This window comes from Thamnophis sirtalis, unplaced genomic scaffold, assembly GCF_051295495.1.
Source record: "Thamnophis sirtalis isolate CommonGarterSnake01/CBP01778 unplaced genomic scaffold, rThaSir2_p1.2 scaffold_5, whole genome shotgun sequence".
Taxonomy (NCBI): domain Eukaryota; kingdom Metazoa; phylum Chordata; class Lepidosauria; order Squamata; family Natricidae; genus Thamnophis; species Thamnophis sirtalis.
The window spans coordinates 42277774-42297356 of NW_028261385.1; the positions used below are offsets into that span (position 1 = coordinate 42277774).

At 35.8% G+C, this 19583-nt stretch overlaps 1 protein-coding gene across 3 annotated transcripts in view; it reads right to left on the reverse strand.

Annotated features, from left to right (window-relative positions):
- Positions 1-19079, reverse strand: part of ARRDC3 (arrestin domain containing 3) — a 41508-nt gene extending 22429 nt beyond the window's left edge. Inside the window, exons 1-8 of one of the 3 annotated variants that reach the window (XM_014053805.2) lie at positions 18493-19057; positions 14346-14427; positions 12224-12371; positions 9582-9684; positions 8733-8989; positions 8469-8625; positions 7584-7738; positions 3961-6428 (exon numbers count right to left, since the gene is read on the reverse strand). In XM_014053805.2, the coding sequence (XP_013909280.1) occupies positions 6372-6428; positions 7584-7738; positions 8469-8625; positions 8733-8989; positions 9582-9684; positions 12224-12371; positions 14346-14427; positions 18493-18772 (1239 nt within the window). In that variant the 5' untranslated portion in view covers positions 18773-19057 and the 3' untranslated portion in view covers positions 3961-6371. Of the gene's footprint in view, positions 1-3960; positions 6429-7583; positions 7774-8468; positions 8626-8732; positions 8990-9581; positions 9685-12223; positions 12372-14345; positions 14428-18492 lie in introns of those variants that run through there. The other 2 variants (XM_014053818.2, XM_087715713.1) reach the window with 2 other exon arrangements.
- Positions 19080-19583: the final 504 nt, after the last annotated feature.

The window sequence follows — 19583 nt, forward strand, 5'->3', positions numbered from 1 at the left end:
ATCTGCCACTAGGAAGTCAGAGTCTGGAGGTTTTTTTTGAAACAATGTATCTTTTGTTCTTTCTTCTTTGATCTCACTGACTTTGTAACTGAAGGGTTTGCAACTTGCTTACAAAATCTGATAAAGAGGCAAGGGCACGAATTGTTTTTGCAGCTGCTTTTGGAAAATATTTTGGCAAGGGAAGGAAAAGGAAAAAGTAGAACCCTTCTTCTTTGAAGAGTACAAAAGAAATTGTGCTTAAGTCAACTTTATACACACAGACACACACACACAAGAGACTTGAAAGGCTAGAGTGGCAGTGGCTGTCAGATTCATTTTTTCTTTTTCTCTCCTCCTTTTTTTGGAAAAATGGATCAATATGCAGATGAGGAAACCTTAAAATTTCAAAATATCCTGGCTGGAATTCAAAATATATTGGAAGGATTTGGGAGATTTGAGAAGAAGTTGGATAGACTATTGTTTCTCACGGCAAAAGATGATGGGGTTGGAGCCCCAAAAATTAAAGAAGAGAATGAAAATATAGAAGATAAAGACAAGACAATAGATGAACTTATTAATAGAGCAAACATGGGTGAAAGTGGAAAGAAGGGAAGATGGAAAAAGTGAATTTGACAATTTGGAGTTTTATCCCAGAAAAAAAAAGGTGATAATGATGGAGTTAAGAAGAGAAACCTTTTCAGAAATAAGTCTGACAACCAAAGACAAGCTAATTTCAATAACAACTCAAGGGCAACAAGATTATCTGAGACATCTTTCAAGCAATAAAGTGTGGAGAGAAGTTAAAAAAAACTTTATAAAGGAGTTAAAAAGAGAATTGACACAACAACTGGCAAGAGAGATAAGACTGTTTTGCCACTGGAAAGATATAGGCTGATAATGAAAGTTGATGATAAAAAGTTAGTTAATTTTTGGTGATTAATAAGTAGGAATTTTAGTATTTTATAGATTGTTTTAGATTGTTATTAAATCTTTATTCATTAACATATAATTAACTATGAAAACAATAATGAAATGATAACCTTAACTAGTAAAAGTAACATGGATATAAATTGTAAATTGGGACTTGGGGAAAAGAACTATAAATTTTATTAATAAATTTTTGTTTAGATCTTGTTATAAAGGTATAATTTCTTTTGGGTCTGATGAGAGATGTGATATAAATAGTAAATAATTTTTAGCTAACTACAACAATAACAAGGAAATGTTAATGGATGTTTAATGATATATACATGTGTTGTATTGGTAAAAGCAAATTGGATACAAGCTTTAAATAGTGAGTTGGGGGGAGAAGGAGGGGGGAATGCTTAGATATCTTATTGATTTTTTTTCCAGAATATGTTATAAAGGTGTAATGTTATTGGAGGTTTATTGAAATTGCGAATGAATGCCAGTAGGTGGTTGTGTCTTTAAATACAAATGATTTCAGATAAAAGCATGTTTAAATAATTGTAGTTAAATGAGAATTGTGGTACATTGATAGTAAAATACATAAAGATTTTTGATTGAAAATGTACAATTCAATATGAATGAAGTATAAGTAATGATTGTGGAAGAAACACACGAAATATATTTGTAACCAATTGACACGCTTTCTACAAGATGTAATGAAGGATGATTCTTTTTTGTGTTTTTGTTCAATTAAAACAATAAAAAAAATTTCAAAAAAAAAGATTCAGGCTTCTAAAATAAGGTTATGAATATGTGTGATTCATCCTTCTGTTATAAGGAAGTGCATATTCATTATTATCAGACACACAAGAAAACAAACAGATTTTTTATTTGTGCAAAATGGCTCTAATAATCTCCCTCATGGAAAAAATTACATTCTAGTGGCACTTGAATTAGGTCATGTCAGATTATATTGGTATAATCTGGTATAAAAATAAAATTGGTTGTGTTTGACTTTGGGGGATGGGGGCGTGCCCAGAGTGGGCATGGCTATCTCAACATCACTCGTCAGGGGTGCCTAGGGTGGCCTTAGCGCTCTGCCAGCAAAAATGGACTCCCGAGTTCTTTTCAGCTGCGATGGCCTCCTGCAACCCTCTGCCAGCGAAAACGGAGTTCGGAAGGGCCACACAGCTCTCCTGTGCTCCGTTTTTTTGGCAGAGGCACCGCGGGCCAGTCATTTGCTGTTTCCAGGATGGCCCCACAGGCCAGATCTAAGCACCCCATGGGCTGGATCCGGCTTTGGGTTTGACACCCCTGCAGTAGTGCTATATGAAGGATAGATACTGAGGGAATTTATGCGGGGATCTAATAGCATGCAAAACCTAGTGGGATTGATTTGCACTAATGCATGAGTTTTTTAAAAAAACTTTTAATCAATCACTTTACTGCTATATGATCTTCAATCAGCTCTGCTTGATTTCTCTCATGTCAAACTCCTGTATTTATTTTAATGCACCAATACAAAATCATAACCCCTATCATTCTATTAATGTCATTGCCTGTGCTTCCAGCTCTTAATATAGTCCACTACTTTAGAATTATTTAGAATTAGGTTACACTGTACAAAAGCTGCTTTCTTAACATGTGACCTATTAGGCAGTTGATGACTTTATAATATTATCTGCCTAGTTACTTATTGGATAGAAAAGAGGAAGAAGGGAAGAAGAGGTGGTTCCTTTTTCTACTTGCTGTTAATGTTATTCTGAAACTTAATGATAAAGAACTCTAAAAAGCAATGAAATTACCCTAGAATTTGTAATCATATTCTCTATAGTATCTGGTTAATAAAGAATATACTTCCATACAATTCACTAATGCATATGCTGAAAGCTAATAGCACATTTTAGTCTAATACAAGTATATTTTATATTGCATTGAACAATGCTCATTTTAATATGAGGGTCAGTTTAACCTAGATATCATTGAAAATGAAGATGTTTTTAAAATCTTAAGGAGAGAAAGACTCATCATTTTTGTTTGTAATAGTGCTCAGTATTTTATATAGGCTACATAGACACCCCCTATTTTAATTTAATGCTCAGTCATTTCTGAATTTTATATAAATCAAGTTTGGCAACATTAATAAAGAAATTTTGATATGACCATGCAACAGTGCTATCAATTTTTAGCTGTCAGCTTTTAGAGTTTCTAAGAATCATAAATCTGAACTACAACTGGAACTTGCAAGAAAATATTTAGGGTACGTTATGTCAGCCAGACATAGCTGCTTCCAGAATACAAGTTTCTTAGTGTCCCCTATATTTCTAGATCATATATGCAATGGTTATACAGATACTTAACTGTTCAAATAAACTATTTTGATGTGACCTTCTATACTTGCATCAGATTATTTATTTTCCATTCTCATAGCAATGCAGAATGTGGTACCTACAGAAAACCAAACATAAATAACATTACAAGGCCAGTTAGTATGTATTTATATACTTTTATACTCTCATTAAATCCAAACTGGCAACATAAAACCTTTTCAATTCAATACTCCATAGCTGATGGAAATGACACAGGTATTAAGAGGAGTATGTTAGATATTTATGAGCTAGATGAGGGGTCTCCAACTCCTGGCTGTGGACTAGTCTGTGGCCTGTTAGGAACTGGGCTACATAAGTGGCGGGTGAGCGAATGAAGGGTCATCTGCGTATGCGCAGAAGCTAGGTTGCACATAAAACCATTCTCCCTCCCTGGTCTGTGGAAAAATTGTCTTCCACGAAACTGGTGCCAGAAAGATTAAGGATCGCTGAGCTAGACCATTGCTCTTATTATGTAAACTAATATGTACTCAGAAACTTGGTTAAATAAAGGTGTGCATAAACCTAACATTCTTTAAAAGCACAGTGAGGACCTATGTATTAACCAGTCTACTACATTCAAGATGAGTAGAAGGTTCAAACTGTGATTTTTTTGCTTCAAATGTTATAACTGCAGCATATAATTTCAAGAGGAGGTATCTTTTGTTTCTTCAGATGAAAACTATCAAATGAACTTGCTTTATATAAAAAAAGTTTATTATCCACAAGGAAGAGCAATAGGAAAAATTAAATTGTTTTCCACAATTCGTTTTCTTGAACAGAATCTACAGAGACATATTCAGCACCAAACTAAAAACAGAAAAAAGAAAGAAAATATAGTACAAACAGCCACTGAATATAATCTATAAAGCAAACATTAAATATTGCACTTTGTTTAACATTTTGAACTTATCCCCCCTTTTTAATTGTTATTTTGAATACTGGACTTACAGCTCAAAATCCAATATTATACAATGTCTAGACAATGACCAATATTTCTGAAGTCAGAGATAATAGTAATGCCGCAAGTGTAATATTTTGTGAAAAAAATTAGTGTTTGTAAATTTTAATCTCATCACAATATTGGTATATTGAAATGCCAATTATTACAATATTGGTCAATCCTGCTTCAATATAGAACCTTCTATTATACTGTGATAAATATAATGCTATGCATAACAATTGTTCCCTCATTGATTAAAACAAAAAAAAAACAAAAAGCCCACCAAATGCCCTTTTATGCCTTTATCCCGTTAAAGCATATTTTAATCTTCTATGGAAGAGGGACATTCACAAAATTGTTACTGTATTTTTTAAGTTCCATCGCTCAATTTTCTTATTATGCCATCATATGAAGTTTGCTTGCTAAAGGTCAAACTCATTTAAAAGAATCACTTAAAACGCGATTCATTTTATACTGTTCATTTTTCACCCTGTTAGTATTCAAACATGAATTGTTGTCCATGTTTTCTTAAAGGCCACTTGTGGACAAGCCTATCCTACTTGTTCTAATCCTCAAGACAGGCTTTGGGATGAGCTGCACCAGTCCAAAGCCAATCTATTGATAAAATCAACACTTGGTCAGCAATACATGAACTCAATTCTTGCCACTTGAAAATTAGAATAGTTATTTTGGTAAAAAATGAGTTGAGTTTTCCAAAAGGTGATAGTTGTGACTTTTTAAAAATTAAATATTTTAGCATTTGTGCTGAGATTCCACCCCAATCACCTACTAGTCAATTCCTTGTAATGTTACCCATCCTCAAATTAAGCAAAGCAAACCTGCTAATTATATCAATGATTTTACTACTGAGTCACTTTCATTTTTAGTAGAGAATATATTTGAAATAGCAGTCCCCAGAAAATATGTTCTAAAGTATCTTAAAAGAGATACTGCTCACTTGAGATGCCCACCCTAATCTGACTAAAATTTCACTATAAATTTTTTTACACGTTTCTGGTCATGAGTTAACTACATATAAAAATAAATTTACTTTCCCTACCCATACCACCTAGCTAAGAAATCCCTACGTGAGTAATTTTATAAATCATGTATAACTTTCCTCCTCAACTCTTGCTGATATGTTCGGTGCTATTGCCTACATGGGTCTTCTAGGAATTTGGCCAAACTCTTAATTATGTTTCATGTTTTGGCTAGATAATAAGAAATGAGGATGTCTTAATATATGTATGTCCCTTTTCCAAGTCCCCTTTTCAAAGAAAACGAAGTAACAAAAACAAAAGAGGAAAAAAGAACTCAACAGTGCAACATAAACACAAGTAGCATTTCAACATTTTGGCAAGTGATGAGTTCACCTGAGATTAAGTGATTTTAGGCAGTCTGTAACAAAATTCGTCTTTGCAGTAATAGTAGAAAGGCAACAAATGCTTAAAAAGGAATTAAGATACACACTCCTGACAAAAAATCCTATTGTTTTCTTTTGTTACTTTCGCCCCTCGAATCTGTTGCTTGTCTACTATAGTAGGCTGTGAAACATACAGCAAGGATTGGTTGAAGGCATTTGATGTTTGTAATAAATCCACAAGAGGATCCAAGCTGAAGAGGTGATGCATGGATCAGTCTTATTGGGACAATTCTGAACATGTGCATATGCAGAAAAAGTCCAACCTATATTGTTTATCTAAATAAAAAAGTCAGTGCATTTGTATCAAAGTTTTCAAAGCTTTCTTTTGCTCCTTGTTGTGCGGACCACAAACAAGTTAGAAGAGGTTAACAGTCCAACATAAATGAGAAAAAGCTGTAGTGACACTGAACTGCACAACAAAAGCATTGAGCATGTGCAAATTTTCAAATAAAAGGAGAATGTTATCCCTCTTGCAACATGGTAAGTATTTTGACACGTGTAGGCTATTAAGGCTGCTCTTAGTATGTGCCATTATAGAACAGAAAGAGAAAGCCCAGGTCTTCAAGCATGTGGAGCAGTCCTATGATGTTTGCTGTAGACTTCAAAAGCATAATCACAGGATGTTTCATTATTTCTCCTTTTCTTTTAGGCAATAACTTCCTTTCAAAGCCTGTTTCTATAGGACGTCTTTATCCTGAATACAGTTAAAATATGATTCAGACCCATCTCAACATTTTTGGGAGACATTCTTTCAGCGAGAGGGGCAGGATGGCCTGTCATCTGAGGTCTGATCTGGATTTGGATCAATCTAAGTGAAAGAGGAACAAAAAAAAGAGAGACAACTTTAAAAACAAGGAAGAAACTATAATACTTACTAGGTTGGTTGCACAGATGTTGAGACTGAATGATGATGATGATTTACGTTTACATGCTGCCTGATTTGTAGCAATCCTTAATTATTGCAAAATATTCAGAGTTCTTTCATTTTTTTAACTTATATGTATTTTAGAACAAGTTGGGTGAAAGAGAATAGCAAATTTTAGTGCTTTGGGTCTAATATTACGTATCCTAATGCTGTAATTATGACTTTAGAAAAAAAGAACTTCAAGTAATACTGAATTCCATGCTTTTATAGACAGTGACAATGATATATCTTGAAATGAAATTAAATGAAATAATGCATATTTTTAAAGCCAAGAGACAAAATCATTTTTTCAACAAACAATATAGTAGGATCTTCTTTCAGGAAAAATAACACAATCCAAAATGGATAGAAAATATGTTTATAGTAGGATCATTTTGAATAGTAAAATATTACCCAACTCTTTTTCTTCTGACAGTTGCAACTTTAAAAAAAGTGCAAATCATTTTTCAGTTTTTTTAAAAGTGTCTTTTTTGTAAGAAAAAAAATTAAGATTCCTAAGTTGGTCATTTCCTTCATTAAAGACAACTAGCATGGTATAATAAACATACCGTCCAACTGTCAATTTGGATTCTTCAATAAATGCTAATTCTTAACTAACCTGCACATAGTATTTAATGTTTTAAGCTCTTTTATTACAATAAAAGAGCTTAAAGCAAGCACAAACCATTTATTTGCTTTGAATTTTTTTCATAAAAAAGGCCAGAAGTTGTAGTAAAATTAAAATGTAGTAAAATGGGGCTTGGTATTTTATTAATATATAAATACTTGTTGTATATTACACAATGATTAAATACAAAGTCCCTTGTTAAATCTAAGGTACCCTTTTTTGTAGAAATAATTTCTACTGATTTAAATTATGTTCCTCCAAGTTTAATAAAAGTTGCAATTTCAGATAGAAGATAAGCATAAATATAGCAAGGGGAAATCTTGTAATATGTAATATGCATTAGTTCATTGTAGTGGGAGAGATTTACGAATGAGAGAAAATGTAACATACTTAAAAATAGAACCTGGAGCTTTAACTACTTGTTATCTCACCTCAGAATAAAGTGGAGGAGGCAGGAATCGAAACTCTTGGATGTAGGCGAATAATGGTCCTTGAAGTGCTCTTTCAAAGTCATCGCAAGCAGTTACGGGTGCTAGACTAGACTGTCTTTGCTCCTCAGTGACCACTTCTGCATAGCTAGGAGGTGCTGAAGGGAAAATTACACGCAGTTCGAACTATGTTCTTATGCATGTCAGAACATATAACATGACAGGATATTAAACTTTGTTTAAATGATTTGTTCAAGGCAGAGATAACAATAATTTCAACTGTTACCTGGTAGTTTTGGTAAGCAATAACTAGGTTAGAATTTTAAAAAATCATGTTTTATAATGGTACAACCATTATAATTTAGAGCTCTCCAAGAAGAAAACTAGCTACAGATATTGGGGAGTTTCCACATTGCCAAAACTCTTGTTATTGTATTACCACAGCTTACTGATTAAAACATAACTGGCTGGTTTGTAAAAACCAAATAATCAAAACCAACAAACAACTTGCCACAAGTGCAGAGCCTTTGTCAAATCATCAATATTAGGTAAGAAAAAGCAATATAATCTATTTATACCAGTTTGGCCAGTTTTAGTGGTATTCGTGACAAAAATCAATACTGCAATATCATTGAAATTTTGTAAATGTTTTCTATAGTTATACCACTTAACAGATCTGGGACTTTGTTCTATTCTATCTCTCCATTCCCAGAAAAGTCTGGGTTTTCAATGATCCAGAACAATATTCTGGCATTACCTAATGAAAAAATCTTTCTATACTGTTTATGCAGCATTATTATTTAGGACAGTATTAACTACCAGTAAATACTACTAGAATAACAGACCTATAGAAAATCACAAATAATTTGGAATGTATGGTTAAATTACCTTCTGGTCTTTCATGCAGACCAAGCCAATTCATATTCATGCTACACTGGCTGCTCACACTTGATGTTCGGCTGCCAAATGAATGTAAAGGAATAGTACCAATGACAAGTGGTAAATTAAGAAACAAGTCCATTGCACCTGGAATATCCACATATACCTTGAAAAGAAATAACAAGAAATTACTCAAAGCCCAATCAAAACCTGTCATCTACTCTATGTATATTGTATTCTGTTAAATATTAAAAGATTAAATTAAGTTCTTACCATTAGAGAATATTCTACACGGATTATGCTACAATCAAGGATGGATGGGGACACAGGTGGAATTTTTAACTGCTTGCCATTCCAGGTTTCTGTCTTCCCTGATGACAAAGATTCTCCGCGCAAGTTGGCAACCAGCTGTTTTACTTCCTTCATTTTCCCTTTAGCATAGAATGCCTGTGTTTGATAAATGGCAGCCTTTGGCACTACCATTCGAGATGAGCAGTTTTCAATCTCTGCAAAGATCTGAATTGGTTCACCTTGAATGAAATTAAGAATAAACACATCAGATGGAAATCATGAATCTTTTAAAATGTAAGCATTGGTGATACTATTTTTAATAATTAAGAAAATACAAGAAGCCACAGCAATGGCAGCTACCAAATTAATGTAGTTTGACCCAAACATTAACTAGAAACAGATCTGTAAATCATAAATCTGTACCATATGAAAATCCTAGGGATACAGTCTGGGAAATTGAAAAAAAAAATTCTCCAGGAGATAATGGGCAAATATGTCTATCTAAGAAAAAATATGGACATTTTCATTAAGTCACCAGGAGCTCAGTTTGACAACTCAATAATTTTAACGTGAATACCAAGCCAACATTACATGCGTCCATACATATTTTGTATTTTAATTATTCAAAAGACCTTGCATGTTGCAAGGGATCTAAACTGTGGCATATGTACTTTTATAATCAAGTAGTCATAACATTTGATGTTAACATGCAAACCAACCATTAATAGGACACTGCATTTTGTTTACCCCAGAAGAAACCAAACATTGTTTTAAATCAATTAAATGAAAAAAATCATAAACCCTACTTTCCTTAGAACTCATGTTACATACCTGGGGTATAGCCCTTCCTTTCAATTTTGGCACTTAAGGATATTGGGCCTGAGGTACAAAACCAGCAACAGAGAGTCTTTTCTTTTGTGCCTGCTTGGGGTGACTGAAAGAAAAACAAAACAGTAATTACATTTTTAGCTTAGTGAAAATGAAATAGTTTGAAGAGTGATTTGGTTCCACTGTGATCTGAGTTGCTGATTCTATTACTGGATCCAGATCAGCAGCTATTAGCACAAGATAGACAGACCTGACATCTACCTGACTATTATATCATTAACACTACAGCAAACAAAGAAGTCATTGTCTAGAAGTATCTTAACACTTCTATGGCCTTTTTCTTTTATGAATAAGCCAATAAGACAAAATATATAAGTAAAATGAACTTTATCACTATTAATTCTACCATGGGACTAATTCAGTAAAGTACTACTCAATTAGTAGTTTTTCAATCCTTTAATTTTACTGAAATTCAATTATTAGAATTTAAATTCTAGTTTTCAATTATTCAGTATTTCAAGTTTCTGCAGTCAGTGTACTAGCACTGAAAAAAATTACTCTGTTCAACATTTGTCATCCTCAGATGGATCCTACAGTCAGTCTATACAGATGGAAGTAAACTTAATAAATTAGTACCGTGTTCCCCCCAAAATAAGACAGGGTCTTATTTTCTTTTGACCAAGTGTTTAGCTTTATTTTCAGGGAGGTCTTATTATTATTATTATTTTTAATTGAAAATTTTAAAAAGCTTTTACAAATATTTACCTCCCCTCCCGCCCCGAGCCCATCTCCCCCCCCCCTGACTTCCCAGAGCAAATACAGGGTATAAATCTTTAACAACATATTCTAAAATAAACTAAAAGAAACTTGGCTTCATCTTTCATTTGTGCTTTAACTCCTCTTTTGTTAAGCTAACTATAAACAAATTAAATCATTCCTTGCTTTTTCAGTCATAAGCTATCTGGAATTTTTTAGTCCCATATTTATATTGAATATAGACAATCCATCTTCTCCACTCCAGTTTATATTTCTCATCTGAATGATCCTTGAGATATGGAGGTCTTATTATTTTTGAGGTGCAGGAGGTGGCGAGCGTGGTCACCTCATGGCTGCTGCTGCGTTGCAGTATTTTTGGGGAGGGCATAATTTAGCGCATGTGCTCAAAAGCCCAATTGGGCTTATTATCTTGGAAGGTCTTATTTTCGGGAAAACAGGGTAGTCTGATTCAGAATATGGAAGCTTCCCATATTATTGAAAGTATTTGGTCTAACAATTCAGACACAGACCAACTGCAGTATGATCCTAACTATATTTATTTGGGTGCAAATTTCACTGACTTCAATGAGGTCTGTTTCCAAGGAGATAGGTTTAGCAATAAGGTCACTGAAAATCCCAAATCATCATCCGAGCTAAAAGAGTTCATTTTAAATAGTGCCAGATCCTATTCATATCTACCCAGGAGTAACTTCCACAGTGCTAAATTAGGCTGTGATGCTATGCTACCTGAGAATAAATTTCACTAAACTTAGTAAGGCTTCTTATATAGAAAGAAACACAAGGGTGGGCTGCCTGTTTGCATTACCAGTCAAATAAAAACTTAGTGAGCAAGTGGAACTTAATTTTGGACTAACAACATTTGGACCATACTGTTACATGATGGAAGTACATCTCTTCGATTTACATTTTAAAAGTGAAGTTTAGGATCATAAATCAGTTTAAATTGTTCTTAAATTGAATTGTCAATTAAATGTTTTGTGAATCTTTAGCTCAAAATTACAAATATATTTCTTAAAGCTGAATGAGACTTACTTCTTATAATCATAGACTTGTCCTGAAATATTTATATCAGGTAATTGAAATTAGCCTCATTTAAGCATTTATTAATAAAGAGATGCCCCAAATGGTCCATATTCTTTAACACCATTGATTAACTAAATCCATCAAAACTAGTAGCATCATCTAATAGTGGTTGGGTGGTTCCAAAGTACTATTTTTGTCAAATTATGTATGAAATGGGCTTTATCTCAAACATACACAATCCACAGAAATATTCCTGCTGATTGTGTTGGGTTTTAGACAAGGCCCTATATCATCCCAAATATGATTTTTATCCAAAGCAAAAGAACCCTGTTTCAATGGACATTTTCTCCATGTGTTTCATTTTCAAATATTTTTTAAAGAACAAATAATGGTTTTTGATCAGATTGAATCTTAAATCCCTGATATATTAAAATAAGTATGTTAAGATAACATACAGAATTATGATTTCTCCCCACTTGATATGTAAATTATCAGTAATAGAATAAAGAATAATGCACTGCAGTACAATTTTTAAAAAATACATTGTTTTGCCAAGCTGCAAATTCTAAGGTGAATTTTTTTTTCATAAATAAAACTGTCCCATAGTTAATCTTTACTGGAACAGTTTAATATGTTAAAAACAAGCAGCTTAAAAATTATTATTACTCAATATGCTACCATATTCTTGGTATTACATTGCATATACTTTAAGCATTCCATTGATTTGATTATTGTTACTTTTATCTATGTATATATATATATATCTATATATATAATTCAAGGGCCATGTGTGATATTTTTTAAAATGTTACTAACAAAGAATTAGTAATTCTATCAATTCTTACCAGTAATGAAGGAGTGTTGATATCTATATGTTCAAAGACTGTAAATTCCTTCTTTAATTTTACTGGTAGAAGCCAAGGCCTGTGCAATTCTGCTTTCACCCAATAGCGCACACTGCCATGTCTGCCTTCAAATGAGGTAGCAAGTGGTCTGTTCAGGACACAAAGGTCAAAACTAAATAAATCTTTAGCTCTGTTGTTGCTTAACGTAAATATACAGTCAAAGTAATAATTAGTAAGTTGTACTGTACTGTTAATGCATCATAGTATATAATGAAATGTTTATTTTTAAGATTTCATGTTAAATGTGTTTGGGAGAAATATCTCTGTAGTTAAACTGATTGTTAAACAGATCTACAAAGTATGACCATATTTGTACTAGAATTGCACTGAAATATGCTACGAGGATACAACTTCCTAATACAATTTGGTTAAGCAGGAGGAATTACATTTTCACTCTAAGTCACATTTAGCTGACTGGGAACTGTAATTGAATTGAATGTGCTCCAGCTTGAATATATTGAAGATCAAGTTAAGAGATATGTTAAGTTTAGAACAGATCACTTTTTAAATTTAAAACCATGAAATATAAAGCAGGTCCATAAATTGCTTTTGCAGAACTGCTTTCAAAATTCTCAATTTATATATGAGAATTATTTAAACCAGGGATTTTTTTAAAGATGCTTTTGATTTTAAAGGCATCATGTATAAAAATGTACAAAATATATTCTTTTAAGTCATATAATGTCTGGCATTTAATATTCCAGATCTGTGCTTTCATTACAGAGAAGAGAACAGAGCTTAAATTTACAAAGTTACTTTACTTCCTTTCAGTTAGTATTCTTAAATGAAATGATGATATTATTGAGAACTACAGACTTTTCTATATTCTGGTCTTTACTGAAAATAAATGTGCTCAGTCTAAAATAATTTATTTGCATTCCCTGGTACCTTCAATTAATGCATTTATACATTTAAGTTCATAATTATGTTTAAAGCATATTAATTAAAAACAAAAATAAGTTTGTTTCCAATTATTTCCATACTAATTAAGAAACATAAGAATTAAGTAAATTATGCTTTAACTTATTTTATATGTATGTTGTATGTATGTATGTATGTATGTATGTATGTATGTCTACAACTTCTAATTCATAAGTAGTCTTAGTTGAGATATTTTCACTGAATATATTTGCTAGTGATAATTATATCTTTAAATCAAACACCACAGAGTTTGTAAAATATTCTAGTCAGGGTAATTAAATTTTGTCACACTGCTTCTTTGGGAAAAAACCCAATAGGAAGCAATGCAGCCTGCAAATTCTACACAAGTTACTAGACACACTGCATAATTTTAAAATGTGTGACAATGATGTATCATATTGCTAAAAGATTTTCTATCATAACAATGTACAACTTCTTTAATAGAAGTCTCTTTTTTCTTCTCTCTACATTCTGGCTTTCATTATAAATAATTATATATAATTATCAAATAATTCCATTTTAAAAATGTGTATATTTCCATGTCATTCTCATCATATTTTTTCTTTTCCAGTATATCACTAATTTAAAATATCTTTAGAATGTTTAGAATGCATCTGTGTTGAAATAATGGCTTTTTCTTGTTTTGACTTAAGTGTCTTTCTTCATCCGTTTGCCTAACTCTCATATAATCTGTAACTTTACAAGTCGAGAGCCATTGCTAACATTTAAATTTTCCATATCATTCATACAATTTTGTTCTACATCATTTTAACAGGTATGTTCAATGGAAACTATCAGCAATGTAGCAAGTTTTAATTCAACAGGAAGCAATGCAAATGTCTCTAAAAGCCTAGTGAGCTTGTTTGAAATTAAATATGTAACAACTGAATAAATGAACCATGTTTTTAAGGTCATTACTGGTAGGACAGTAGTTGTCCTGATTTTTCATGATTTTGCCACTTTGAATCAAAGCAACTTCTTGTTTATTAGGACAATGTCCCTGCAGCATATTTTAGTGCAATCCGTGTGACCATTGAAAAGGGTTTTTTTTTTCTCCATCCCATTTCCCTCTATAAGCTGCTTTTTATAGATTTATTGCAGGGTGACCCAAATGTCACGGCTGAGTATTACATATACTTACGTCTGTGGAAGCTCAAAGCTGAATGCATATTCATGTCTTCCTGAATGAATGATATGGAGGCCTTCTTCAGAATTATCATCATCTAGAAAGGAAACATTCAATATTCTAATTCACGTTTAAGTATTTTTCTCCTGTCATCCTATACACCTGTCACTAGTGACTCTGAAAATAAATATTTAACACTAATATGGTTGATAAATTCTACATATCTGAAAAATCTTTTTTTAGTTTGATTCTCACAAACCAAAGAAAGAAGATTCCAGGTGCATTTAAAAAGGAACTTCTTTCTGTCTTAGAATTCTTTAGTATTACTCTAAAGGGATGGGCAAATTTCTCTACACTTACAAATCCAGACCCTATCATGTCCTCAGTTATAGTTTTTCTCAGGCCAGGGCCCAAATCCTATATAATGTAGTCCTAAAATATGAGAAAATGTCCTAGCAGGAAATAATAGCATTGGCAAGACCAATAAATAACTTCTCCCTGTTAACATAAAAAAAGGAGAGTACTCCCAGTTAACAAGCTAGAGAGCACTGTTACTAATGTCTTAGAATTGAGTTATTCAGGCAAGGAGTGAATAAAATGTGTGACAATGCCTTCCTCCTCTAGAGCTTTAGGAAGAGCTGCTTCTTTCCCATTCTCAAAAATTATACATCTAGGATATGGCACTAATTGAAGTTTGCAGATCTGGGCTGCAAAAATCTGGACCACCACTAAGCGCATGACTTCATTCCCACTGGTATAGCTGAAGGCATCTTCAAAACCACCGTTCATTATACATGTGTATACAATACAGATGTCGAAAATCATGTTTTTTGACGTTTGGTTCACGCTGACCCCGTTCCCATTTATTATACTGAAAATCCCCCTCCTCCCTTCCGCTTTCCTCCCTCTCATTCTGCCAGCTCAGCAGTTTCCCTCCAGCTTTCGGAGTAGCAGCAGCCGCCGCCGCCTGGCTGAGGTAAACAACTGCTGGGCTGTCAATCACAGACTAGTCTAGAGCAGGAGAGGACCGGCCTAAACCGGCGCGAACAGAACCTCAGCCAGCCGCTCATATGCATACAGTATACATTGCTCGCCCGCCCAGCCTCCTTGCTCAGCAGCTCCGCCCCGCTTGCTAACTGGAGGCGTCATGAAGGACCGAGAGAAAGGAGCAAAGGGAACTGCTCTGGCGTCCTCGCTTTCTGATTGCCAGTCCTTGGGCAAGGATTGACAAGACCGGTTTGGCCGTTCCGTGAAAAAGCGACCAAATTTGGGCAGTTTATTCGCCCCCATAGTAAATTACGTAAAAATGTACAAGGAGTGCAAATACCCGGGAGAAAAAGAAAGGAGCCGAGGTTCCTCTTTGGAAGCCTTACTGTATTTCACGGTTTGGTTTGGGAGTCCGAGCAGTTGATCCGGATCCCAGAGGGGCTATTAAATAGGGTGTAGGAATCCAACCCCCCATTCCCTTTATTTGGTTCCAAAGTCACGATCCTGCGGAATGAGACTCGATTCTGCAATTAGGATCGACCTAATGATCCTGTCTCCCATTTTAGGCAACAGGGAAGGAAAGCTGGTAAACTAAAGCTATCTTTCGGAAGCGATAGGCTTCAATGCCCAGTGAGGACTCGCCGTTCACGACACCAGATTGTGGGCTCAGGATTGCGGAATCGATGCCCAAGCAAAAATAGGGCATTTTTTCATGATTGTTGCTGCGGTAATCGTATTAATAAACTCAAATCTTGTTCCTTGGTAGAATAAGATGAGCTTTGCTATAAAGGATTTTGGACACCCCCCCCCCCAAAAAAAAACCTCAGTTTGGCTTCGGTTATGCACATCCTTTCCTACAGGCTCCAACGCGTGGGATCCCCATTTCAAGTCCCATCCAATTTTCAACCAAACTGAAACGACGTGGCGGTCACCAAGCGCTTGCTGCACATCTATGCACGCACGCTTCCTCCAAAATAAACCTCATCGAGCCGACGTAAGTAGGGAGGCGAGAGAGAATGAAATCTAGGCAGCCTTTCCACTCAGTATTACCCAGAAACTGAAGACTTATGGCTAACTCCTAAGCATAAGTCAGGCTTTTACTGCGATGGGCCAAGAGTTTCTTATATTGCTGCACGGATTGCACGAACACAGCAACGCGAACCTCGCGTGGCCGAGGACAAAGGACCGCCCTCCACCGAAGCCATCCAGGAATACACATTCCGACAGCACGCGCAACTCCACTTGAGGAGCAGCACAAGCCTCCGCGAGCTAACGAACCTCGGCTCTTAGTCCCGCCCCTCTTTCTCGGCTTCCCCACTCCCAATCAAGAAGTGGCATTGCCTTAGCAACAGCCTAACAAACCTCTCCGAGCCAATGACTGGCTGAGCGCTAGGCGTGGCTTCGGCGAGCACGCTAGGCTGCCGGGTTCTTTCCTGTCTTGCTTTCTCAGCTAAGCCACTGAAACTCCCCCGCTCTGGGCTTGGGGGGTCAAGCCTTGGAAGCCGCTCGCCATCAGGAGAGCGATCCGGCGAAGAATGAAGAGCTAGAGCCGCTCCGTAGAAGGACAATTCAGCCGAGTCTACTGCTCGGTTATCCGTATGGGCTTGGGTCAAGAGTCCCGACCCTACCGAGCGTAGATCACTACCAGTCTTTGTTTCTTACAAATAAATACTGATTTGAAAACCCACCCTTATTTAATTGCCACAGAAACAGGTGCAATCACAAGGACATCTGAAAAGCAACTGATAATTGTTTTCCCTGGGTTCTAACCTTACTTTCCCCAGGAACACTGCAAACGTATTTTGTGCAGTTCAATGACTGGGAGTATGTGGGGAAGGGGGGGGGGAGTATTTTCAAGCCTGCCATTATTAACGGAAGAGCTTGAGTTTTGCACAGCCGCTGGAGGAAAGCTGTATTTTATTCTCAAAACGACCCGCAATGCAAGTTTTACCTTCTGTACCTTTCGACTAAGTGCCCTCCTCACGTCACTTACATTTGAGAAACGATTTCATAGAACTACTTTCAGATTTTTCAAAAAAACCCACAAATCCCTAACATGCTACCGAATTAAGGCGAATCGTCTCTAACCTCTCTCTCTCCCTCCTATCTGCAGCAATTTTTCTGTATCTATAACTATATATATATAAAAAGAACAAGCCAAAATTACATAACCTGCTTTAACATTTTCTTGTGCTAGGAATTAAGTCATCGCCACCACCTGACGCGCCTAACCAATCTGCTGTGAGGAGCGCCACCCCTCCCTTCTCTCCAGTACCGGTCCCAAACAGGATTGAACCGCTTTTAACAAAGGGTGGAAACTTCAGAAAAACAACCTTAGACTCTGCTATACTTCCACTGACACCATTTGAAACAATAGATTAACAATCTGGAAGCAAATTTACCCTCCAATAAAGTATTTTTTCCTTTGCTAATCTCGCTCCCTTTGCAGATTTCTTTGCATTGGCACCGTCAGGTTCATACATCATAGAACTCCTCAACTTAGAAAGGATGCCCTACTAATTCAATATGAGGGTCATTTAAGAGTGGGGTTCCCCTCCCCAAAATAGCTTTCCCTACGTCTCGAGGGCTGAAGCATTACAGAAGAATACGGCGAAATTTAACCAACTTTTCCAGCCTCGGTAAAAGGGAACACGGATCTACACGTGGGGTGCTGAAAGCAAGTGTCAAAATAAGCCGCAGGGAGCCCTTTCTCTATCAACAATTCTCTTATCCTAAAGACATCACTGATCGGCTCGCCTGCTCTCAAAAGTGGATTAATAAATCAGTCGCCACATTTTTTGGGGTCATCAGATACTTAAGAATAAATTTCAACGTATCTCCTTCCCAAATCAATCCATTAAAAAAAAAACCCTACCAGCCCTCTTGATCTAACAGTGAAAGGATCTCTATAAAAAGAAAATGGGGGGTGGAAAAAGTCTTTATGGAAGCACTTTGCAAGCTGCACCGACGATCTCGGGGTTCCTTCCTTAATATAACCTTGATGTTTTTCACAGCTCTATACGAAGCTTAATTCAGAACTTCGATGCAGGAGAATAAATTCCCTTGCATTAGGGAGGTTCTTTTGAATAACTACGCTCAGGATTAAACAGTGGGTCTCGTAAGGTTGTCACTTCACATTTAAGAATAATAATAATAATAATAATAAAAGACTTACCTCTTTCGTGCCCAATTAAGATATCCTTGTGATTGAAGTATTCTACTTCTTCAGTGTAATTCTGTGTGTAGGCAGTGTTGGAGCCAGCATTTCTAGATTCAGTCCAGCGTACTTTCGCATGTCCCCTTGCATGGATTTTAAGTGATCTGACTCTAATTTCTCCAGTCACTTCTAAATTCACCCTTCCTGAGACTGTATCCCCGCTAGAATAGACGGGGACATTGCTGTCATTAAGACAGTCAAAGCTTATTGTCAAACTCTTCACCTTCCCCAGCACCATGTTACTAGTTTTTTTTTTAATAATAAAAGTCTATAAAAATACACTATAAGAAAAAAAGGGGAAGGAAGTCAAGATCTCATATAAAAATGCGATCTTCACTTGACACTGATCAGTTTCTCTGCTCTGCGAAAAAGGCTGCAGGCAGGATCAGTGTGATCTCTACGAGCACTTCATCGGGGATTTCTTCAAAAGTACCAGCATAAGATGCTGCTCGCAGCTCCTGCCCGCCAGCTCTGTGGTCTCTCTACAAAGACAAGTAGTCTGCCGCTGCCAGCTCATTTTAAGCTTTGTGGAAAACAACCACAGTGCGCATGCGCGGCGCTTTGCTCCTTTAGCGTAACAGGGCTGCTGTTCTCCTAGTTCCTTGGTGGAAGGAAGATGATTCACAGCGTAGGTGCTTTGCCTTTTATAATGCTTAGCAAAGAATCGCTGTTTGCTCTAGAATGTGAAAGTAATCATTGATCAAAGCACGGCTGCAAGTCTGAACTCCAAACAGGTGGTACGTGTTAAAAACCTCAGCGTTGCCAAACTGGGTGAGGGGTGGGGAAGGAAGAACGTAAAAGGGACAAATCTCTTCGAAACGATCTTCTGAAATAGTTGGGGGGACATTGTGTCATGGTGCAGTGAGTACAACATTTGCAGTCTCCCCCTCCTCCCCGTAACGATTTAACTAAAATTAACTGGAAAGTGAGGAAAGAATTGAATATAGTAGAATGCATCAGTTTAAGCAGATGGAGGCATTAAACCAGCCGTAGCTGGATCTTCACTTAGTTCAAATTTTGGTTGGAATTTCAAAAGGGGGGGGGGGGAG